General features: G+C 47.6%; 1 protein-coding gene across 6 annotated transcripts in view; it reads right to left on the bottom strand.

Annotated features, from left to right (window-relative positions):
• Nucleotides 1-24,504, bottom strand: part of Znf827 (zinc finger protein 827) — a 170,742-nt gene extending 146,238 nt beyond the window's left edge. For all 6 annotated transcript variants that reach the window (XM_041663640.1, XM_041663641.1, XM_041663643.1 and 3 more), the window contains exon 1: nt 23,970-24,504. In XM_041663640.1, coding sequence (XP_041519574.1) covers nt 23,970-24,012 — 43 coding nt within the window. In that variant the 5' untranslated portion in view covers nt 24,013-24,504. The remainder of the gene's footprint in view (nt 1-23,969) is intronic.
• Nucleotides 24,505-24,946: the final 442 nt, after the last annotated feature.

Below are 24,946 nucleotides of genomic sequence, written 5' to 3'. Positions count from 1 at the left end.
ATCCCACAGCTGATAAACAAAAGCAAGAGAGGATCCGGCAACCCCTCCAAACTCGAGACACATACAGTATCACGGTACCTGTGCACGACTCGTAAGTGAGTGAGTGAATTCTGGAACCAGCCCTGGCACACCACAGGCTCCCAATGAAGATCTACTGGATGAGTCAATACAGCCCTGAAGATATGCCTGCTACCATGGTAAACATTGGATGTTAGCAAATTTCGTGGGCAGCCAAGGTTCCAAAATCGCAATGGCTCACATATTCACTCTTATTGAGTGACAGAGCCAAGTTGACAAACAAAAAACCCAGGAGCATTGTGACAAAAGTAAATTTTTCAGGTGATGAAAAATTACCAAATATCAAAAACAATTACCAGAATTTACCAAAAGACTGAAGATCATCAAAGACACAATACTTTTTTACAGTTCATTTCGGTAGGATTTTAGAATGTGTACGCGACAAACATAAACCTTGACAGGTTGAGATCATCATTGTGTTTCTAATACACAGATGCACCCAGACGCTACTTAGATTGCCAAGATCTTGCACCCATATTAATTAATCATCTTCAAGAACCTGTGGACTTGTGGAGGTTGGAGGTGGATATATATGCGTGTCTGCTCACACACCTACGGATGCAGGTGCGGAAGCCAGGGCATAGCAAGGAGCATCTTTTTCACTCACCGTCCAGCTCCCTTTTGAGGCAGGGTGTCTCTTACTAAATCTGGGGCTCAATGCTTTAGCATTCTAGAGATCCTCCTGTCTCCACCCCCCAAGTACTAGGGCTACCAGCATGCGCCACTACGGCTCTTATGTGAGTCTGAGGTCCTCAGTCTGTGCAGCAAGTTTGTTGCCTTGAGCCATTGCCCCAGTCCCAACCCAAGATTTCTTTAATAGCCCCTTTAACCACTTAAGGTCTGCACTGCACCCAAAGCTGAGGCCCTCTCTTCTGAATTCGTAGTCATTTTATTTTGCTAAGCAGGTGGCAATCACTAGACGCACTGAAACTGTGTGCAGGACTAACTAGCAGGACGACACAGCAGGTAGCTGAACCCCCAAGCCCGCTCGCTGCCTTGAGTTTTTATCCTTGGGACCCACATGGTGGAAGAAAAGAATGGACTCTGAAAAGCTGTCCTCTGACTTCTACAAACATGCCAAAGAACACGTATCCACCACCACATACAACATATACACAAATAAATTCATTGTTACTGGGCTCACGCCTTTAATACCAGAACTGGGGGAGAGGGACAGGGACAGGCAGATTTCTGAGTTTGAGGCCAGCCTGGTCTACACAGCGAGTTCCAGGACAGCCAGGGCTATGCAGAGAAACCCTGTCTCGAAAAACTAGTAACAAACTAAAGAAGTTCGTTGCAGTTTAAAAAAAAAATTAAAGTGTGTGCAAACTAGGAATAAATACCTGATGTCACAGGCTGAACTGTGTTCAAAAGATATGAAGGTGCTAAGCAAGCCCAGTGCACATGAATGTGACCTTCTGTGAAAAGGGCTTTTCACATGGCCAAGTTAAGGTGAAGTCATTAGGGCATCACTCAGATCCACAATGACTGAGGTCCCTATAAACAGGAAGTATGGACGCTGAGGGAGATGTGTGCTCAGGGAGACACCACGAAAGGCTGTACAGATGCTCACACAAGTCAGAGCTTCCAGAAGCTAGAAGAGGCTCCCAAGGCAGTTCTGCAATGGCCTTCAGAAGGCACACAGCCCTCCTGACTCCCTGACCTTGGCTGTCCAGCTTCCAGAACTGGAAGACAACCAGTCTCCTTTTGCTGTTGAAAACACCAGTCTGGGCTGGTAAGATGGCTCAGCAGGTAAAGGAGCTTTCAGCCAAGCCTGGTAATCTGAGTTTGATCCCCCAGACCCACAGGGTGGAAGGAGAGGATGAAGTACTGAAAGTTGTCCTGACCTTACACACATATGATGACATACGTATGCTCATGGATATACATACACACACACACACACACACACACAAGTCGTCCTGACCTCTGCACACATATGATGACATACACATGCTTATGAATATACATACACACACATGTATGTTTGCTCACAAATACACATGCCAGTAAACATACACAAATAAATATATATTTTCAAAAGTTTAAAGTTGAGCCAGAGTTTATGAAACCGTTAAGGCAGCCCAGGAAATTGGCATACTCAAGGTGTTCCTTTGGGTTCCGGAGGGATGGCTCAGCAGGGAAGACCACTTGCTGTTCTTCCGGAGGATCCGAGCTCAGTTCCCAGCATCTACATGGCAGCTTGCAACCATCTGTAACTTCACCTCCAGAGACAATGCACAAGCACCAGGCGCATATATGGTGTACATACATACATACATACATACATACACACATACATACAAGACTCATACGCATAAAAATAAATCTTTTTTTTATGAATGCTATGGACTTTTTCACATTTGAAGTCTAATCTGTAGCCTCAGACCCTCAGTTTTGCTTTCTATTGTTATTAAAAAAAAACCATGAGAAAAGCAACTCGGAAAAAAAAAACGTTTATTTGACTCAATTCTCCCATTTGACTCACAGTCTGTCACTGTGAGGAGGTCACGATGGCAGGAACAGCTGTCACAGAACACCCACAGCCAAGGGCCCACAGCACCCATAATGCGCACCTTCCACTTCTCATCTCAGTCTCTTTCCTTCAGCCCAGGGTCCAGCTCATGCAATGGGGCTACCCACCAACAGCGGGGGGCTCCACCTTGATTAACCCAAGTAAGAAAATGCTTCGGGGCATGGCCACAGACCAACCGAATCTAGACATTTCCTCTGAGACTCCTTTCCCAAGTGATCTTAGATTGTGTCCAGTTGACAACTGAAACTAACCCTCATGCTTAGTAATGCCATCTCTGCTAAGGTGGCCGTTTTTGCCCAGAACTGCCAGAAAGTCCATGGTATGAAGACTATCAGCATTTTCTTTCTGCCCGCCTCCAAACATCATTCAAGTGAGGGATGTAGAGAAAGACACTCCCCTGTGAGGCCTAGTTCCCCAGTAAACGCCACCCACCAACAACAGAAAGGAAACCCAGGCTTGCATGCACTACAGCCAACACCTGCTTGAGGGGATGGTTTACAACCCCGTGTGAGCGCACTCACGAAAGGCCAGTCCAACAACCCAGTTGTCCTGGTTAGTTCACGGATAGATGGCTCACTCCTTTACCCTCTCACGCACCTTGATGGTACAAAAAGCATATATAATCTGTCCCCTCAAGCAATCAGAAATAAATTTACCATGGCTACCATGTCGTTATCAGAAACACTGTCTGCTAAGGCTGATAAATCGGTCAATTACCTGCTCCCTTGCCTTTTATTTCCTCTTGTATAAATGTTTTCATCCTAATATCACCAATACCTATATAAGATGAGCAATAAATTACAAAATGACTGAAATCACCAGGAAATCCCTAATTGATCAAAAAAAAAGAACTTAGTCAGAAAAAGAAGACCCTAATAACACAATCATGAACTCCATAGTCTAAGAAATAGCATCCCATAGGTAAATGGCCATGCGCTGAAGTCTTAGTTGATGCATAAAATAATCAAGTGATTTGTGGGAGGTGTCCAAACAGCGGGGGCCTGACACATTTTACAAGGGAGCACACTCAAAGTCCCTCAGCCTGACAAGGGAAACAGCATACTATACACCTTTATCTCCTAAAAATATACATGCATTCAAAAGGGAAAGAGCCCTGAGAGATAAGGATCTGAGAGACAGAGAGAGACAGAGAGAGCCAGAAACAGAGAGACAGAGACAGAGAGAGGAGAGGGGACTACTCTCTACTTTACATTTAAAAACATGACATAAAACGTAGACAAAAGATTCAGGGGAGACAGTCTTTCACCCACACCAGCCCAAAAGATACAAGTACCATTGATTGTGGAAAAATATCTTCACTTGTTGAGCACAAAAATCCATGACAACAGACAACAGATCACAAGGACGCCTAACGCAAACTGAACTCGAAGCTATGAGGTAGGCCAACAATTTGAACCTTTACTCCAGCCAGGCTCAGAGCCAGGGCTGCTATCAAGCAATCAAATGCATTCTTAGCTCTGCTCTTTCTTTCTCCACTCACCTCCTGGCACACACAATCAGAGTCAAGGATGAAAGGCCAAAAGCCCACGAAAGTCAACAAAAACTACGACCAGCCACACTCAGGTGATTCCAAGGGCCAGGATGTCCTGCAGCTGTGTGAACACGTCCAGGTTTGACGGCTTCATCTACCTCACCCTCTGAGAATGCTGGGGGTGTTGGGTATGGTGGTCCACATCCCTAACCAGATGGATCTCTGTGAGTTCGAGGCCAGCTAGTCTACATATGAGCTCCAGGTCAGTTCTACATAGTGAGATTTTGTTTCAAAACAAAGAGACAAACAACCAAACAAGCAAACAAAAGATTCCTGGGTGTGACTCCTGTCTTCTCTGGTCTCCCTCAGAGCTGCCTCTTGGGTTTTCACTGAGACAACTCTGACGCATTCATTACCTGCTCTCAAGTTCACTGACATGAGCAATGATGTTCCGTGGGACATTTATTCTGTTCCCAGCAAATCCCAGTGCTTCTGGAACTGCACCCAGGCAGTCCCAAGATGGGGGGAGGGGCTCTATTTTTGCCATAGGTAAGCTTCAGCCAAACGCAGATGTTCTAGAAACAACTAGGACATTTCTCTGGTGTGTGTGTGTGCACAGCCACATGGTGACCAGTTAAAGTCATTCCTCTGGTGTGTGTGTGTGCACAGCCACATGGTGACCACTCACATCATTCCTCTGGTGTGTGTGTGTGCACAGTCATGTGGTGACCATTTGCATCAATCTCTTCTCTTCGTCACCTTTAATCTATAAAGCACCTCTGTCTTATATGTGGATAAACATTCTTTCATCTCTATTTTGTCTCACAGAACTCAGAACTGTGTTCAGTCCTCCGGCCGCATTGGCCAGGTACTATGCCTGATTCTGGCTGGCCAGCTTATCCTCCATGAATAACTGATATTTGAAAAGGAGTCTGGACATGCACTGGGCAACGGGAAGGCACTCTTCAGAGAGATATGAACTGAAAAGGTCTTCTGACAGGAATATATTCACCTGATCAGGCCTGGCTTTAAATATGTATGTTTTGAAGTTACTGAAAGGAACCCTTGTTCTGTTCTGATTGTTTTCTGTTTTCAGTGTGTATACACTAAGATCGACAGGAACCCTTGCTCTGTTCTGATTGTTTTCTGTTTTCAGTGTGTATACACTAAGATCGACAGAAGCCTACAACAGGCTCTCAGGAGCAGACATTCTTCCCACAGTTGCTGTTGCTGTGAGTGATGATTATAACCCCACACTCCCGAGGCAGTCCCACAGAGCCCAAGCTGGTATCCACGTGTAGCCAAGGAAAATCTTGAACTTCTGTATCTCCTGCCTCTACCTCCTGAGTGCTGGAGAAGCTAGCTGTTTGATGTTCTGGGACATGCATCCAAGTTCCATGTAGTAAGATACGTTCCCAACCCTAAATAAACTTTTAAAACTATAAACACCAGGCCAGAGCAATGGCTCAGAGAGTGGAGATAACCTGAGACCCCTCCCCACCCACGGTGGTCCTATAGTTAAGAACAAGAAAATGCCAAAGCAAAATGAATAGCATTCAACAGAACAACTGTAGAATCTCATTTAATAAATAAGCAATAGATAGAATAAAACATACAACTTCAAGAGATGATGAAGTGGCAAAACCCAGACCGTAAGATGTTTATTTAGCTTTAAAAAACATCCGCAGAGAACGAAAAAGTGCCTGAGCAGAACCTATGCAGTTCTGAGCCCAGAGACTCTCCATGGAATCTCAGCTTGCTATGCCTCAGACCCGCTTGACCCATGCGCTGCTCCTCCTCCATCTGTAGGATAACTAATCAATACCTGAAATTTGCTGGTCACTGTGAAGATGGACCAGGATGACCCAGAAAAGCACCTGGCATCAACCTAGCTCTTGTGTGGTTTCCCTTCACCTCTCCTCCCAGCACCGAGACATCTGGCCTGAGTGTCTACTATGTCAGATTGGGCTCTCGGCAGCTGACACTGCTCCCCGCACTGGATCATGGTCTTCTCAACCCAAGGAGACAGGAAACGGCTGGCTGTTAGCAACCATAGAATCCAGATGCCCAATGTGTCCAGTCATCAGGAAAATCTTACAATTCTGGCACAGTGTGAATAACGGAGGGGGAACCTTCAACTCAAGCCCTGCCAGAGGCTTCCAACCACAGGCACTCCCTCCTGCACGGAGGCTGTGGTGGCCCTGGTAGTGTGGGCCATGGCCTCTGCTCCTCTGGCCCGGTTTTCTCCTGAAGCATATGACTTTCTCCTGGCATCTCCAGGCCACGTTCATGAGCATGGATGGCATTGTTCATCATGTGCTTCCCAGACTAGTTACAATAACTTCTTCAAAAACCATTACAAATACTTCCTAGCTTTGCTTGAGAATCTTTACTCTCTCTTTTCCTCCTTCCCTCCCTCCCTCTCTCTTCATTCCTTTCTCTCGTCTCCCTCCCTCCCACTCTTGCCTTTCTTTTCCTTTTTCTTTTTCAGCAATTCCATGCATTATTTTCTATCTCTTTGACTTTGCAACTGGTTTTTAACCCCTCCTTTTATTAATTTATTATCACCCACCTGCTATAGAGCAGGCACTATTACATGTATAAAAACATGCATAAAAATGAGCACTTAATCCATGTTCATAAGTCCATTCACTAAAGACAATAATAAGCACACAACAGGAAGTGAACCGGGAAAAAGTTGCCTAATTCTGCCCAGTGGCTGTAACCATGGAGGAGAAAAACAAGAAGGGCCTCTCTGCTCTCTGAAGCCAAAGGAGAACATTATCAAGCCAAGCAGCCACCCAGCCACTTTCTAAGTGGAGAAAAGAATATGAACATAAAAAGGTGGATGGGGCATGAAGTAGGGATTGCAGAAGCAATCACTCAGTACACATGAAACAAGGGGTACATAAAGAGGAAGAGCTACAGGGACTCTGACAGTATCTTTAGGGTCTAGACAGTCAAACTTCATTTTCATGCAGAGGCCTGAAAGAGCTCAGGGCCGACCTGAGATAGCAGCGTGAAGGATGGATTATAAGCCCTGAGATAGGGGAAGGGAAGATGGAGCCTAAATAAAAACATACAGGGGAAAGCTACTAACTTATCAGGGAGAAAAGTAAGAGCATACACGACAGCAGTGCCGGAGGCAGGTGCATGACGACATGAAGAGATGCTACGTTAGTAGAGTCGATACGACTGGTGACCAGTGCGATGAGACAGGGAGGTGGGAGGTGTGTCTGAACTATGAGGACAGCATCCCAGGAAGGAAGAGAAGGAGGGAAAACCAGCTGCGTTCTATCTCATCTATGTAACTATGAAACCTCTGAGGTAGATGAGCTGGACGGGCAGCATCTTACTTGGGGTTTATTATGACTAAAACCAACTTGGGGAGGAAAGGACTTATTTGGCTTCCATATCCTGAGTCAGAGTTCATTGAAGGCAGGAATCTGAAGGCAGGAAAGGAAGCAGAAGCCACGGAGGGACACTGATTACTTAACTGTTTCTCCTGGCTTGCTCAGCTGGCTTTTCTATCACTCAGGACCATCTTCCCAGAGTCAACACAGCCCACAATGGGCTGGAATCTCCCACGGTTGACGAATCAGGGAAAGGTTCCATGGGTCAATCTACAGGGGCCACTTTCTCAGTCAAGTTTCCCTGTCTCAAATGACTCTAGCTTTCTTCAAGTTGACAAAAGTCTAAGCAGGACAGGTGGTAATCAGTGGCATTCACCTTCAACAGAGGAGCCAGGAAGTCACCAGATAACACAGCGCATCTATACAGACCAACAATACTACTTTTGTATTTACAAAAGAAAGGCATGTTCACTTTGTGAGACCCTATCAAAAAAAATAATAAACAAACAAACAAAAACCTGAACTAGTTTCGCTTAAGAATGTCCGACAAAGCGGTAAAAACTATTCATTTTACTGAAAACTGATCTTGGACTAAATATCTTTTTGATGTTACAGGTGATGTAATATGTACGCAGTCACAGTTCTTTCTGCCGGTGCTGCGGTTTGAGGCTATGCTAGGGAAAAGAACATGTATGTCTGTTTGCCTAGGAGCCCAGCAAGGCACTGTTTTCATGGTATATTACTTTTAATTGAAAGGATAACTGACAAATCACGGTCATTCAAATGTGGGCCACTGGCAGATTATTTCTTGGAAATGAATGAAGTCAAGCGACTACTTCAAGAAAAGGCTGACAGTGTTCTCAGCCAGTGATAAGATTCATGCTTTCAAGCGACATTAAAGTTTTGGAAAACTTGTTTGCTACACTATGAACTTGACAGATTCCAAATACCCTACTTAAAGAATTTTTCAGACAACATTCTTGCAGATATAAATAATTTCTACATTTATAATAAGACATACCAAAATTTCATAGATCTAGATAACGCAGGGAGGCGATACTTCCCAAATGTCCAATACTGACATATACACGATGATCCAGTCAAAACACAAGACAGCTCGGCAGATTTGAATGTAGCAGACACAAAAAGTTCATTGCAATGTTTGGACTCAATGCTGCAAATAACCTTCAAGATCTCAGTGTGGTTCAAAGAAGGCCCACAGTTACCTGCACAGGTGACAACGCAACTGTGTGATGGCTGACTTTCCTCCCTAACCGGTGCGACAGATTAAACACACCGACAGACACACTAATCTGCTGTCCTCTAGGGAGCCAGCTACTAGAGATGTGCAGAAACATACAAACATCACTCACTTCACTCACGCACTTTTGGGAAAAAATACATGCTTTTATTAAAAATAAACTACTTACAATTAACACATGCTGGGTTAAATTGATTATTTTTAGCAATAGAAACATTTAACTTCTCTGTTTCAATCTCTAATACACGGCAATACACAAAAGGTCTTTGCAGCCTTCATTAACTTCAGGGGGCTTAGAAAGATCCTGAGAATATGAAAAAAAACTTTCAAGGGAAAAAAGAAAAGGGAGGGGAGAGAGAGAGAGAGAAAGGAGTGTCTTGGCAGTGTAAGCACCTGGGACACGATGACAGGCACATCACATGCAGGTCTATGGAGGTTTTTATTTTTGGAAGATCTTCTTTTTAAAAGATTTATTTTTATTTATTTATTATGGATACAACATTCTGCCCCACAAGCCAGAGGAGGGTGCCAGATCTCATTACAGATGGTTGTGAGCCACCATGTGGTTGCTGGGAATTGAACTCAGGACCTTTGGAAGAGCAGCCAGTGCTCTTAACCACTGAGCCATCTCTCCAGCCCCTCTATGGAGGTTCTTAACTGCAGAAAGTGGAAACAATGCCAGCACCACTGCAGAGTTTCTCCAGTGTCCTATTAGAGCCTTGAGAAGAAGAGGCCCAGCTCCATCCACCTACATGGATATGTCTTAGCAAGGCAGTCACGGAACGAGAATACCGAAGCACAGAAGGCAAGCGTCCTGACACTACCACCTTTATAAATTTCGAAGAGAGTTAGAATGCAAAGGAACCAATTGACTGAAATTGGGGTAAAAATGAAGAGTTGTGGGGGTAACAGGGAAGGATACACCTGGACAGTCTCACCTATTACACTGCATTTACTGGTAGCCTTTCGTCACTGTGTTTCACTGCAGCTGTGTAAGTCAGACATTCTTCTCTTGTAAAAGGCAATGCACTAGACCTTTCTTTCCCCACATGTACAGCACACAAGTACATGTACAGGTACATGCGTGCATGCGCACATGGAAGCCAGAAGTTGAAAACGTCTTCTATTGCCTTTCACTGTGTTTACTGAGGCAGGGTCTCTCACTGAAGCTGGAGCTTCAGCATGGCTGGTGTAGCTAACCAGCTTGCCCAGAAGGTCTATCTCCACCTCCCAAATGATGGCATTGTAGGCAGGCCCCACACCTCCCCAGCCTATCCCCGAGGGTGCTGGGGATCTTAACTCCGTATCCTCATGCTTGAGTAGAAGCACTTTATCCTCACAGCCCCTGAACTAGAACTTTCTGACCGATTATGCTAGAGGTGAAAGGGGGGGCAAGAAAGGGAGCCCCAAGAAGGGGAGCCCCAAGAAGGGAAGCCCCAAGAAGGGAAGCCCCAAGAAGGGGAGCCCCAAGAAGCCCTCCTAGCGCAAGGTTCTCTTCCTAGATATCATAATGGTGGATCCACAGCCATTCGTCCTATGCTTTTTCAACTGAGACCTCTCTGTTTTGAAAGGTGACCTCCTTCATAAACCCACACCCTCCACCCCATCTTACCACAGGGAAGACCACACTCCATGACTGATTTCTGAGCTACTTGAAGCCTCCTCTCTAACCACCTTTGCCTGGCCTTCTATCTTTCCTTCCAGACCCACTGGTTTAGGAACACTTCTCCTTTCAGGGCTTCTTATTATTCTGGGTTCCTTTCAACCTCTCTTGGCTGCTGTTATTTCTTCTATTTGGAATGTTCTCTCTCCTCAGCATCCAAACCCACCATGTCCTTGTGGATGATCCTGATGCCACGAGCAGCAATCTTTTACCCGTCCCTCTTAGGCTGTGTCCCCACAAACTTCTGCACAAACATTACAGAATGTTGTTCCATACAAAGTCACAGAATACTGTCCCATGCTTGTTAGAAAGTCTCTTTGTATGTGTCTGTTGATTGCATCATACTAACATACAAAGACACTATGGTGGGGTGTGCTTTTCAGAGTTCTGTGCTTAAGCCCATGTAAGCAGTCAACAGAACACGGGGACGCAGCTCCCAGGAGATCTCCAGCACCGGCTCCACTGTGATACCTTGTGTCGGCCACGGTACTTTGGAACACCAAAAAGCTAACAGTTCAGCTATTGAAAGAGGTGTCCCCAAGGTGAGAACGGGTTCCAGTTTTACATTGATAATAGGGAAGTCTGCAGAGCAACGCTTCCTTTATAAAATTCTTTCTCGCAAAACAAGGTTGTTTTAGAGTTCAATACTTCTTACCACTGTGCCCCCAAACTTAATAATAGAAGTCCCTAGAAATCCATCCCTGACAGACAGGTTAAGCGAACTTCTCCATACACATAGGATTTATCTCAATGTTGGAGAGTTGCTGGCGCTTTGGGGGCAGGGAGCAGGGTTTTGTTTTTGTCTGCATATTGATTGACTGATGGACTAACTTGAACTTATAGTTCTCTTGCCTCAGCCTCTCAAGCCCTGGATTACAGGTATATGTCATCACATCCATTGGAATGGGGGCTCTGTTGTTTGTTTTGTTTTTAGTATTTAATATACCTCTCTCTCTCTCTCTCTCTCTCCCTCCCTCCCCCCCTCTCTCTCTCTCCCTCTCTCTCTCTCCCTCTCTCTCTCTCTCTCCCTCTCTCTCTCCCTCTCTTTCTCTCTCTCCCTCTCTCCCTCCCTCCCTCCCTTCCTCCCTCTCTCCCTCCCTCCCTCCCTCCCTCCCTCCCTCTCTCTCCCCCTCCCTCCCTTCCTCCCTCCCTCCCTCTCCCCCTCATCTCCCCTGCCCTCTGGTTTTGTTTTTTGAGACAGGGTTCCTCTGTGGAGCCCTGGTTGTCCTGGAACTCTCTTTGTAGACCAGGCTGGCCTTGAACTCAGATATCTGCTAGCCTCTGTCTCTCCAGTGCTAGGATTAAAGGCACATGCCACCACCGCCCAGCTTCAATAACACTTTTCGTCTCATCAAATAAAAATTATCCTCCTCGGTAACTTTCATCCGATTTGTCCTGGGACCTTTTCTGTTTGGCAACTCCTTTGCTTAAGAAAACAATTTTCAGGCTGAACTAGAGCATTCCCCCCCCCCCCGCCCCCGTCTCCACTAGGCTCTTAAGACAAAGTACACCCCCAAACTACTTGCTAAACTCCACATATCCCCAGTCCTGATGCGAACACCTCCATTCTGCTGGGGGACTAAACGCAGGAATGTACAAGAAAAGCATCAGTTGCCATCTGAATGGACAATGGAACACAGATGACAGCCCTAGAACGTCACTCCCTTTATCACCAACAGAACTCCATGTCTTTGGCTGTAGATAGCAAGAATGATTTTGATCTGTTCCCCCTTTCAGATAAAGCACTCCCAATTGTTCAATTATTAATTCTTCAGATGATGACTTCAAGAGTTTACAACAATCTTCCTGCCTCCCTTCTGGTGAATAGTTTACCAATTTCACTTTTACATCAGAGCATTCAGTCTGGGTTCAATACTGGAGATAGTTACAGGAGTAATGGAGCACCCTTGTTTTGAGTGCGGCCCTGAAATTCCATGAGGCAACCATATGCAAATGCATCCATATTTCAAACAGATGCTGAATTTTAAATACTATTTCTTGACTGCAGCAGGGATGGAAGTTGGAAGAAGGGGACTTAACGCATTTTACACATTTGTATCTAGAGTCAATTATTTATATTAAGCATGTGCTACTTTTTCATTAAAGGCCAATATAAGAGGCTAGAGACATAGATCAGTGGTTCAGAACACTTGTTGCTTTTGCAGAGGACTGCGTTCAACTCCCAGCACCCACATGGTGGCTCACAACAGTTTGTAATTCCAGTGCCAGTGCATCTGAGGCCTTCTGTTGACCTTTGTGCACTCACATGGTGCACATAAATATATGAGGGCAAAACATTCATATGCATTACATAAATCTTTAAAATCATGACTTGAAAGGGATGGGGTTCGGTGGCAGAACACATGCCTCAGGTGCATAAGATCCCAAGCTCTCCCCCCAAAAGTCAATACAGTTATTAATAAGAAGTCCACACTTCTTCCTATCCTACTCCAAATGACTGGCCATTCTTAGACAACCCCTCCAGAAGGGGCTGAAGCAGCTTCTCACACATACCAGAAATTGATTCAGAGCTGGATTGCTTTTCATTGGCTCGATTTAGTCGCTCAATAGGTCATCATCTTGTCAAAGATTTCTCTGGTTCCAGCTTTATCGAGACCATGGGATTCTTAAACCATCTTTAAACTGACATGGTGGGCACATGCATGATCCCAGCACTAGGGAAGCTGAGGCCGGGAGATCGTGAGTCAAGGCTAGGAGAGCATAGTGAGTTCAGTCCAGACCACACAGCCAGAGTCTCAAGACAGAGACAGGCACCTCACAGACCCACACCACGTCTATGAGGCACTCTAACCAAACCCAAACACTACTATGGAACTGTGAAATTTCTCCTCACACAATCATCAGAAACCAAGTAACTATAATTTGATCTCTCCCTTTCTAAGGTCATATTCAAATCAACAAGTTCATAGCTGAAGTTCACTGTCTTCCAGAGGAGGCTTTTCTGGAGCATAGAGTCTCCAGAACAGTCCTTCCTCTCATACAGAGCAGCTCCTGCTCTAAAGAGACCTGCTGGTCAGAGCGGAGGCCAAACAAGGGCAGAGGAGAAGCCTAAGTGTACCCCATCCCAGAGGCCACACAAGCACTGAGCATCAGATCAGGTCCCTGACGCACACTGCACGGCACCGTTTGACTAAGGTCAAAAGCCCAGATCTAGAATCTTCAAGAAAAGAAATATTATTAGTGGTCGCTTTCACGAATCATGTAAATCCAAGTGTTCCGAAGACCACACAGGACATGATCTCTGAGCTACTGTGAAGCAAGACCCAGGGAGACCTGGTGGCCCTCAGCCACTCGGGACCTATCACAGGCCCTGCCTCTGGCAGTCCTGATGCAGCTAGCCTTGAGCTGCTTTTCTCTCTCTGACTTAGTTTCTCCCTTTCTGCCAATGACTGTGGGAAGCTGTTCCCCTCCAACTGCTTCACAGGCAGATGATACCAGTGAAACAGCTTTCGGAACCAAAGCCACGAAAATAAGATGTTAGGGTAAAGCAGTATTAGCCACTTCACATGGTGAAATTACTTCAGCAGCACAGCAGTTAAATAACTTTCCCAAGGCCACAGAGCACAGAAGTCTTGGTGGAAAGAGAGAGAGAGAGAAGGCTGTGCTCTGGCGGTGGGGTGGACACACGTGAGGGACGACACAAACTCGGTTCTTCTGACTAGCGCAGGTTCTCCTTTGGGCCTTTGTTTACCAGCCTGGACAAGCTGGAGCCAGTTGATCAAGTCCTGGTTTTTAAGATCTAACGAAGTATGGTCACTTACTTGCCTGGACTCAAAGCCTCATATCTTGGTGGCTGAGATGACATCATCCCAGAGCGGGATAGTCCTGGCTAATTCAGGAATCCTCAGCTCTGGCTCTTCATTTAGATGTCTGGGGAATTTAATTTTACAAAGGTTGCCTCCAAGCCAAGTGAATTAAGTCTGGGGGTGTCTGTGTCTTCTAGACTCCCAAGGCTCACGGACAACCACAGATTTGCGCTGCCTAACGGTGATCAGAAACGGAAAGGCAGTATGATTATCCAAGCACAGCGTGAGAAATCCCAGGGCTCCTCAGCTGGAATGCGGCTACCTCTCAGGTGTACCAGTGCCACCAGCCACTACGGAATACACACTACATGTTGGGCATGCATATAAAATTTTATGTACATGAACTCATGCAGCCCCCTCTTAGAACCCGCCTTCAACCATTTTGCAAGTGAGAAAACAAGGCAGAGCCACTTGCTACTGTCCCAGGTAAGGTGCGGCATAGCCAGGACCTGTACCCCTACCTGGTGGTGCTTCCTGGAATCCGCCCTACAATAGGGTTCGCAGTACCATTGACAGGGTGCTGTCAGAAAATGATTAAAAGATCAGAAAATGCTTCCGAATGCAGAACAGCTCCTAATCCAATTGCCTTCAGGGGTGGCCAGGAAAGAGACAGGGGAGGTGCACAGGTGTACCTACATATGGGGACACAGTGGCCGAGTGGCAGGAACTGTGGCAGACTGACGAGCACATGCCCTGGGAAGGAGACAGCCGCCACTAACTACAACAGATTGCTGCCATGTGGGGAGGTGGGCTGGTGCTGCCTGCAATTCCAAGTGTTCAGAAGAAGCTGGAAATATCTCTCTCTCTCTCTCTCTCTCTCTCTCTCTCTCTCTCTCTCTGTGTGTGTGTGTGTGTGTGTGTGTGTGTGTGTGTGGTGTGTGTGTGTGTGTGTGTGTGTAAAATCTCCAATTTCCAAAATGCTGTCTGAAGTTTTAGACATGGTGTGTGAGTCAGAACACACAAGGGTGGCTCCTGTCTGTGGCCTATAGCATGAACGATCATGCAACAGACACACACCCCTCAAGATTTTCAGATGCGTGGGATGTGCTCTCTTGGACTGGTCCCCGTGGTTAGAGACAGGAAGCTCACCGTCTCTGAACTGTGACCCATACAACATTTGTAAAGCCCAGTGTCAGTTTCTTCTCGGTCATTCTAATCCGCAGCCTGCCTATTGACCGAGTGACTAACAACCCTTCATTAAACACCTCTCCTCCCTTCGGTTTCACTGGAGGCCACTGTAAGAGGATTCATTGTCCTTACCTTCCATTAAAATCCTGTCAGAATTCATACGGCTATTGCACAACTTAGATATGATTCTGGCCAAATCACGTACACAAAGCAACTCATTCCTCCAGCAACAGCCCTATTATAATATTGTTGGCCTGCAGAATAAGTGTTAGTTCAGCCCCGCAATAATAGCCTCATAAATGAACTTTACCATATTATATTGTTATTACTCACTCCACTAATGAGAGCCATGAAAAAACAGGACAAAAATTAAAAACACAGAAACTGCCACATGAACTTCGAGATTGGAATTTTGGCTAATCACAATCTACACATACAAACATGTTTCACGTGCTTCTGTGCATATTCTACTGACTTCATTCTTCCTATGTAGCAGGCACTAATTAGGCATGGCTCTCTATATATATACACATACATAATATTTATATGTATTTAGACAGTCCTAATGATGACTCTAAAGATACAGGAACTGTTACTGCTAAAGCTGAAGAAACTGGATGACAGAGAAGTTAAGTCATTTGTCCAAGGTCACACAGCTAGCCAGTAGCAGAGCTGGGATCTGAACAGCCCAGCACGAGAGCCTGTGCACTTGACCGCTACCCCGTGAACTTCAAAAGCCCATGAGCCCTTTGTTTTCACTTTACTCATGCAGTGTGCAGCGAAGGGAAAAGAGGCCAAAGTCACAGAGGATATTTGCTCTCTCTCATTACAAAACAAGAGCTTTTTAAAACCCACCCCAGACTCCTTAACTTGAGAAAACTCTCACCCTCCATAAGCACGGCAGCTTGTTTCAAAGGCTCAGAGAAGTTGAGCACTACTGATCCACCATGGAAAAGTCGTTTTCTCCTGGCCTTCCTCAATCCCCTTCGAAGGCCAACTTCTCCAGAGCACTCAAAACAATCCACCCTGAGAGGCACACCTCTCGCTCTCACCTGTCTTCTGTTCCCTCACACCCTGCTTCTAAGGAGGTCTAGCCACTTTTCTGACCTGCACAGAAATTAGAAGGAGAAGGCAGAAGTTACTAGGGCTTGGTTTCACAAGCTCAGAGGCCTCGAAATCTATTCCTTTACTGACAGAAATGGACTGGGCCTGCTCTTCCCGCCCCAGCACTGGGAACTGAACCCAGGTCCTCACACATCCTAGGCCAGCACTCTACAACTGAGCGACATCTTTCAATGCCTTGATTTTTCTTTAAAATAGAGGCAGAGTACCTGACCATGTAAGAACCACAGAGGCAGAACTTTGGTGGCAAAGGCTGTCTTTGCTATCAGAAGGCACTGAACAGTTGAAGAAAATATCCTTTTTAAGTATACAGAATCAAGCCACTTGCACCCTTGATTTAATATAACCTTAGGTCACTATTTGGAAAAGCAGACTCTCTAACAGTCTCATTCTGACCTCAGATTACGGAAAGGTATCATTGTGCACTTCATAAATTAGCCACACTACAGTGTGTGTACATGTGCATGTGCGTGTGTGTGTGTGTGCACAATTAGGATGACGTTTAGAAAATAAACAGCAATATGCACCCATGTGGCTTATGATGAGCATCAAGGTAAAGTATGACTGCAATTTCTGAAGTTCCCTTGCATCTGCATCAGGTCTACCCAACAAGAGCCATCAGACAGGCCCCACTCCTGCGCCTACTCATACACTGTTCTCCAGTATCATAAACACAACATCTCCAGACAGAGGGTAGAAATACCAAACTCACCAACAGAAGGGAGACAGCGGCTAGGAACTTAGCCCATCAAACCCTCTCAGTTGTTCCCAGCGTCTGTGCATTGTGCGTTATTTTCTTATAAAATATGACAGAAGACATCTCAGCTGCCTTGAACCATAGAGCGCTCCGTACACTTAGCCCTAGATGGTATGAATTACTAAGCTACACCTTCCAAAGGAGGAGGCAGGAAAGAGTGGATGGGAGGGCAGCAGCAGTCACAAGGCTGAACCCCCAAAATGGAACTTTAATGGGTATATTGCCAGGGCCAAAATAAGTAATGAAGTCAAAGAAACACACACACACACACACACACACACACACACACACCTCTTACCATAAGTAGACCCTGTCTGAATTTCTTTCCAATAAACAAAAACCCAAGTTCTATTCCTTTCCAACAGAGCCCTCAGCAGCGTAAACGCTCATGCTAGAACCCTTTAACATACCCCAAAGTCCCATTTTGTAGGTCACACTCTCATTACCTTGGTCTGCCACCAGTCTGATTAAATTATAGAAAATTACTGATATATCACTTGGAATAGCAAGCTCAGCACCAGGATGTTCAGTTTGTTGTTGACTCTCGGATCCTAATACTCCGCCAGAGATTTAAAAAAAAAAAAAAAAAAAAAAAAGAGGACAGGGCGACTTCAAATGACGACTAACGGATATTTTAACTTCTTCAGAGTAAGATGGCATCATTCAGCCCCTGCTGATGGCCTTGGTCACCAGTCATAGCACTAAGCAAGCCTCACACAGTGCAGCAAGGTGCGCACCTCCATCCTTTCCATCAGACCGTGGGCAATATATAGGCTGACTCTGCATCCTACTCTCCGAACAATTCCTTTATTGAAACTTCACCCCAGTACAATAGTGTCAGAAGGACGGTCTTTGCAGGGCGGCTGGGTCATAGGGGCAGAACTGTGACGAAAGAGGCCCCCGGCCACTTAGTCACCCCTTCCACTACTGAGTACACCAGAAGGCAGAACTGTCGGAGAAGAGACGGGAGTCTTTACCACATAACACCAGATTTGCGGTCACCATGATTTTGAACTTTTTAATCAAAACAACTATGAAAAAAGTTGTGTTGTTTAATAAAGTATCCGACCAAAGGCATTGTTTTACAGTAATTCCAGTCACGGAGGACAACTGCTCTTCCGATTTACACATGAGTGGCCAGAATTAGGGGCATGGGATAACAGAACTTTTTCCCTTTCATAAACTTCGTGCCCAGGCACGATCTGAACCCTGACTACTGGGATTATTAAATAAACTTCTTGGCCAACCCCAACCACCACCACCACATACTTCTAATCTAGCTTTATCTCCAAATCCATGTTGCTACTAATTGATAAGCAACGTTTAAACCCAGGAACCTGCCTGGGTATCCCAGTGTATACTCTCTCTTTGGGCACACAACTATGTATGTCTCGTTCTGCACATCCCTCCAAGCAGAGATTGTCCACACCTCCCTGAGAACCCCCTACCAGAGGCCATCCAAAGATTCTCAACTACAAAGTGCGCAGCGGCACTCGGGTGAGCAGAAAGCTGTGCAATTTAGACTTCTCCAGTGTGATACCCTAACGCCTTATGAGTGAGACTTCTCAACTCACTCCAGCTGTGCCATCTTGAGAGCGAGGTGGCAGCACAGCTAAATTAAAAATCAATTTTTTTATTAGAAACTATTTTGAAGCATTTGAGGGAATGTGATTTTTTTTTTTTGAGCCACCTTCTGTATTTTAATGGGAAAGTCTGTGATCACCTCTTTACTGTGTTAGGGATGCATGGGTGCTCCTTTGGGGGAACAGATAGCAATGATCCCCAGAATCATTAGATTCCTCAGAGTCATTAGACCTGTCTGACAAGAGCTGTAAAATACTCTGCTACTTCGGACTGAAAGAGTTCCCCATGGGTTAGTCAGGTCATAGTGCCTGGTCACTGCAAAAATCAGTAAGAAATAAAAGCCGAGTTAAGTTCCTTTCCTTTGCCACCCTCTCCCCCGACACACACGCCACACAGAGAGACAGACAGAGAGAAACTGACTCATAAAAGCATAAAAACAAAGGATCCAGTTGCTTTCCAGTCATTCTGCTTCCCAGTTTTACTAGAGAGCGCGTTCGTTAAAGGAGAACACAGCAACCTGTACTGATCTTGATCCACAACTGAGTAAACAGTGAAAATACTGGAATAATAAAACAACTGTTTCATTAACTTTTTCTTCATGCTCCCCCTAGGGAATAGGAATCAGGCAAATCCCCACGGTAAATAGGACAGAGTCTCACCTCATCTGTGTGTATGGGTAAACTGAGGCTGATAGGGAAATTTTAAAGTGCCAGTTGCCACCGGTAAGGGGCTACAGATGCAATAACTGGACTAGAGTGACCTTCCTGGTCCCTCCCTCTTAGCTTCAGGATCCCACAGATAATGCTTGAGAAGTCCCAGTCTGCCACACAGCTTCCCTCCCTTCCTTTCATGATGGGCAGAGCTTCTTAAGTTATACTGTTTGGGATTCTGATAGAGGTGAGCGCCTGGCTCAGCTCGAAGGCCCTCTGGGCCTTCCTTTGGAGCTGGCACTGAACTCTATTAATGAAAGAACTTTTGTGAACAAACCATCAAAAGCAGTGGAGTCACATTTTAGATCCCCAAATGAAAACTATTGCATTAAACCAAGAAACAGAGGCCTTTATTTTGAATAATAATCTTTAAACCTAACCCTCAAATATAATGTAGACTTAACATTTTGGCTGGGTGGTACCTCCAGAGGTTAGTACAGCCCTTCTCTGTGACATGTAGACACTTCATCTCCATAGGACACATACCACTTTTTCTGTGTATGCATGAGGAGACCCATGTAATATAAAGTAACACACACACACACACACACACACACACTTACTTTTGAGGCCCACAAGGAAATGACTACAGAATTTTAAACCAGAAACTCAAGGCTAAGGTTAGGAGTGTCAGGTTAAAGGCTCGCCCATCTCCAAAGCTAATTCGGTTCTGAACAGTCCCAGGGGTGTCTAGCTGAACAGAAGGAACTAGGAAACCTTAGCAGGCCAGAGCCCAGCCTGGGGAATTGCTAGTACTCCGTGCCAGGAGCCAAGGCTCACCCCAGACTTGGTATCAGATAATACCAAGTGCTCGCCTGGATTTCCAGGACTAATCCACTCTATGATGGACCGTCCAGGTTCCCTAGTGTCTGCGCTGTCCAGTGGGAAGGCAGTGTGGGCTTTGCGGGGCCAGACTGTTCCTGGACAGTGTTGTTCAACACGAAAGAACTCCACTCACAGAAAACATCTGTATGTGGCAGCGGTGGGCGCTCAACAGCTCTGCAGCCATATTGCGAGGGCACAAAGGTAAAGAGTGCTGGCAGAAATGAAAAGCAGTTAACAGCACAAGTGTTGTGTGTAAGAGCGTGTGTATGTGTGTGTCTTACACACACGTGTGACATTTCTTAAATGCTTACAGGTGCTTTCAGTTGTAAAACCAACACATCAACAGTGGCTTTGGTAACTTCTGCCTTTATTCAAGTGCTCTTTGGCTTCAGAAGCCATTTAAACTTCTCCAGCTCCTTCATTTAGTCACCTCCTTGCCTCAACTACAAGACACATCACTTTTTTTTAGGGCCAACTTTTAGATCTGCCTCTACATAACTCCTTAAAACTCCAAGATGACTTCCACCAGGCACCCTGACTCTCCAGACTCAGCTGCATTTCAACCTTGACACAGCGTAGTTCTCCCAGGGAAGGGGCGTTTTTCTCACACGTGAGTAACAGCTCAGTACTGAAAACCAGGACGGAGACAGACAGCGACATTCTGTACTAGATGGAGTCTAACATTCACTCTTACCCAAGTTGGTATGCCTTATGTCTCTATATCACTTTCAAGTTTCTGGGATCCTCACTGGGCTCTTAGCAAGACCTGGGTTACTGCGCCTGACTTGCATAATACATCATTTGCCCAGAAATTGCTCTTAGTCAAAATGTAAATTGCTTATAAAACACGTGTAACACGCCCCCCCCAGCTTAGAAGAGGCAGAACATATTCACCAAAAAAAAAAAAAAATCCATTCAATGCAAAAAGTGGTGGAAACGCTTTACAAATTAAGGCTTCCCGGAAAAGGGGGGGGGGGGTACGACGATACAGGTTTGCTGTGCTTCCAAAAGTAAAATGCTTCTGACTTAGGTAAAAGTAGCTTAACGTGACTGCTAGAGAGAGAAAAGTGATTTCTTTTTAAAGTGAGAAGATAATAGTATTCAATAAGAGAACGAGGAAGGAACCCACTCTCAAAAGACAACTTCATCAACAAGCAGCAACCCGCAGGAGAGGCCCACCAGACACCCGAGCTAAAATGGAGCCTGAATTTCCTCTCAGACTGAGGGTAGTTGCAGGAGGTCAGGGTCAAGGTCACCAGCAGGGCAGGCTGCAGCTGCCCGGGCTGCTCTGTTCACGAGAGGGGCGGCGTTCTAGCAGCCTCAGCCGAAACTGATAAATCCCTTCTCCTCTCCCACCCTCCCTCTAACTCCGCCAACATTTTTTTTAAGCAGGGGGAGAAGAAAGGAAAATGACCAAGTAACCTAACCGCCCCGGTTTCGCTCACAAGCTCATCAGCTCCCAAAGTTGCCATCTAAGGGCAAGTTCGCAGAGAACACTGAAGCCCATTTTGTGCGAGCAGGGCAAGCCTCCGGCGGTGGCGTCCGCCCGGGACACCAGCCTCCCCTCCCTGCCCACGCGCGTCCAAGGAGAGGGGCGCCCGGACCGGCCATGTGCACGCACACTTCCACCAACTGCTGCGAGTTTTCTGTGAATCGCAGCGCGGAGCCTCCCGCCTCGCCCGCCCCGACTGCGCCGCCTTCTCCTCCTCGCACAAAATTTTCCTGCACACACAACCGCCTGCGAGTGATTTTATGTGCATATATATTACATATGTGATATTATCCTCAGAACCTCTAGCGGGCAGGAGAAGAAAGGACTGCACGGGGGCATTTTTTTTTTCCCTAAAGGAAGGGGAAAAAAAAAGCTCAACCCGAGCCCAGTGCGTCGACTCCTTGCGTACCGGGAAGGGGGAAGAAAAGAGGAATGTTTGCGGAGCGGAATGCCCGCGCGTGCCCTTGCTCGCCACTCTGGCCACGGCCCGGGTGCCCTCCGTGCCCGCCGGGGCCACGGCAGCCCCGCGGACCCCTCGCGTGGGCACCGCCGCGGAGATTTCACGAGGGGGAGATCGATCGCGCTCGCCCGTCTGCGGCGGAAACACACACGCTCACACACAACCCGAGACACCATAACCTTAACCCTTCCCCCACCCTCCGTGAACTTCAGGTGACCGACCACGTCGGCCTGACACTCGCGCGGGCGGGCGCTCCAGCTCCACTCCCGCCCCCAGCCCGGGTTTTGCAGGATCGGGCTCTGAGCAGAGCCAAGCCGCCCAGGAGAGGGGAGCAGCGCGGGGGGGTTGGGGGGAAAGAGGAGAAACTGACCCTCCGTCTCCCCCGACCCCTCCCTCCGGCGCCTCCCGCGTCCCCTCCTCCCGCCACCCCGCCCCACGCCTTCTCCCCTGCCCCCTCTCCCCTGCATTCAAGGAGCCGGGCGGCCCCGGGGGGATATTTTTAGTTGCTTCTTTCTCCTTCACTTTTAGCTTCAGCAGCATCTCGGAACACTCCGAGCGGAGAGAGAGCTTGGGGGGACGAGGGGGGAGCCCAAGAGGGAGTGGGGGAAAAGTTAAGAGTCTCGCAAAGAAAAGCGGGAGGGCGGCGCAGAGGGACCCAAGGCGCGGGTGGAGGAGGGGACGGGGACCCGGCCGCGCAGCCCGGCGCGAGTCTCCAGTTGGCGTGTGTGGCTACCGCCAGGAGGGCTGGGATGCACTTTAGTCTCGGACTCTGCTCGGGCTGGCCAGGGAGGGGGGTCTACGAGCCCGAGTCGCCCCGGCTCCGTCTGCTCCGCCTGACCCCGCATTTTATTGCGGCCGGGAGCCCTGCTCCGCCCTCCCCTCGGCTCTGCAGGGACCTCGCGCGCCGCGCGCCGCCCTGGCTGCCTCGCCTCAGCCGCCTCGGCGCGGCTCCCGCACCCCACATCCGCTCTGCTGCCCGGCCTCGCCCCCCCCCATCGGCCGCCCGCGCCCCCCGGCGCCCCCACCCCCTCCTCGGCCGCCCCCGGCTCCCCCTCCGCCGCCGCCTCCACCTCCGCCTCCAGCTCCAGCCGCCCGCGGCTCCGCGGCCGACCCACCCCGGCGCAACCTTTAGCCGGAGACCGACCTCTCCGGTCCCCAGCCCGGCTGGCGGCCGCGCGCCCTCGCCCCAACACCCCCAATCGCCATGTCACGGCCCCGGCCCGGCGTGCGCCCCGACCCCGCACCCTCGGGCACCGGGATCCACACAGAATTTCTTTTTTCAAGATTGCAACCTCTCCCACCTCCCCCCACCCGCGACAAAAACCCGGCATCCACACTACTCCCCTCCTCCCTCCTCTCGCCCCCTCCCCGGCAACCCGGAGTGAGGAGGGGGAGGGAGAGGGAAAGGGGTAAAAAAGCCCGATCTCAAGGAATAAAAGAGGGGGGCGAGAGAAAGAAAGAAAAAGAGAGAGAGAGAATAGAAAGGGCACGGGGCTGATCATCACCAACATGGCTGCCTCGGCATAGACCTAAACGAGGAGTAACCCGGGCTGTGTCTTTGTCAGTTTCACCTCTGTAACCCTAAACTAATGCAGAAAACAACGGCGGAGGCTGCGGAGGGGAAAGAGGAGAGGGAGGGAGAGAAAATGGCACGAGAGGAGGTGGAGAAGGGATGACTTACGTGAGGGAAGGCGCTTGGGCTGCTCCTGCTTCCTCCTGGGCATTTTCCCCCTTTTCTCACATTCTCCTCCTCGGTTAATGTGAGATCAAATAAACCCCCGTGGGGGCAGACAGGCAGACACTGGCAGGAGCGGGGAGGTAGTTGGGGGGCGGGCAGGGGGAAACCCCTTCTCTCCGGTGTGTGCAATGGGTTGAAGCTTGTTTCCTGGAGCCAGAAGAGGGGTTTTCTTCTTTTCTTTTCTATCCTTTCTTTTTTTTCTTTTTCTTTTTTTTTTTAATTTTTTGGTCGTGCACCTGGCTTGTCCCCGAGCGTAATATTCTTCAATGGAAACGGATCTAATAGGTGTGAGTGTGTGTGTGTCCTGTGCTCGCGTGTGATGGGAGGTATAAATAAATGAGCGCCGGTGCGGCGGTGTCTATGGCCGCGCGCTGTGTCTCCGAGCCCCTAACACTAATGTCGGGATCAAAGGGCAGCGGCGGCGGCAGCACAGCTCGCAGCTCGCTCTCTCGCTCTCCTCTCGCGCGCGCTCTCTCTCTCTCTCTCTCTCTCCCTGTCACACACACACACACTCACACACACACATACAGAGGCACAGACTGAGGGAAAGAGAGAGCTAGACACGCGCGCGCGCGCACACACACACACACACACACACACACACACACACACTGCAAAGAGGAAGGTGCCCTAAGGCTCTCGGGGCGGACTCAGCCTCGCATTTACAACTGCTCTGTCTGGAAAGAATGGGGGGCGCGCGTGCGGGGGTGGGATGGACTTCTTCAAATCTATCCCGCTAGTCGCCCAATCAAGGGGGGGGGGTGAAAAAGTTTTCCCCCCGCTACTGAAACATTATTTTACGGATTTATTTTTAAGAAAATAGGTTGCACTAAGCACTTTCTTTTGTGTATTAAACTACATTTGGTTCTGTATAAAATTCCTCATGCCTTTGTCACTGGAAGATTCATTCTCACCCCATC

Source organism: Microtus oregoni, unplaced genomic scaffold (assembly GCF_018167655.1).
Source record: "Microtus oregoni isolate MIOR12 unplaced genomic scaffold, Mior012 000014F_ref0000157, whole genome shotgun sequence".
Taxonomy (NCBI): Eukaryota; Metazoa; Chordata; class Mammalia; order Rodentia; family Cricetidae; genus Microtus; species Microtus oregoni.
The sequence above is the reverse complement of the archived record's forward strand: the minus strand, read 5'-3'. Positions and strand labels throughout refer to the sequence as shown.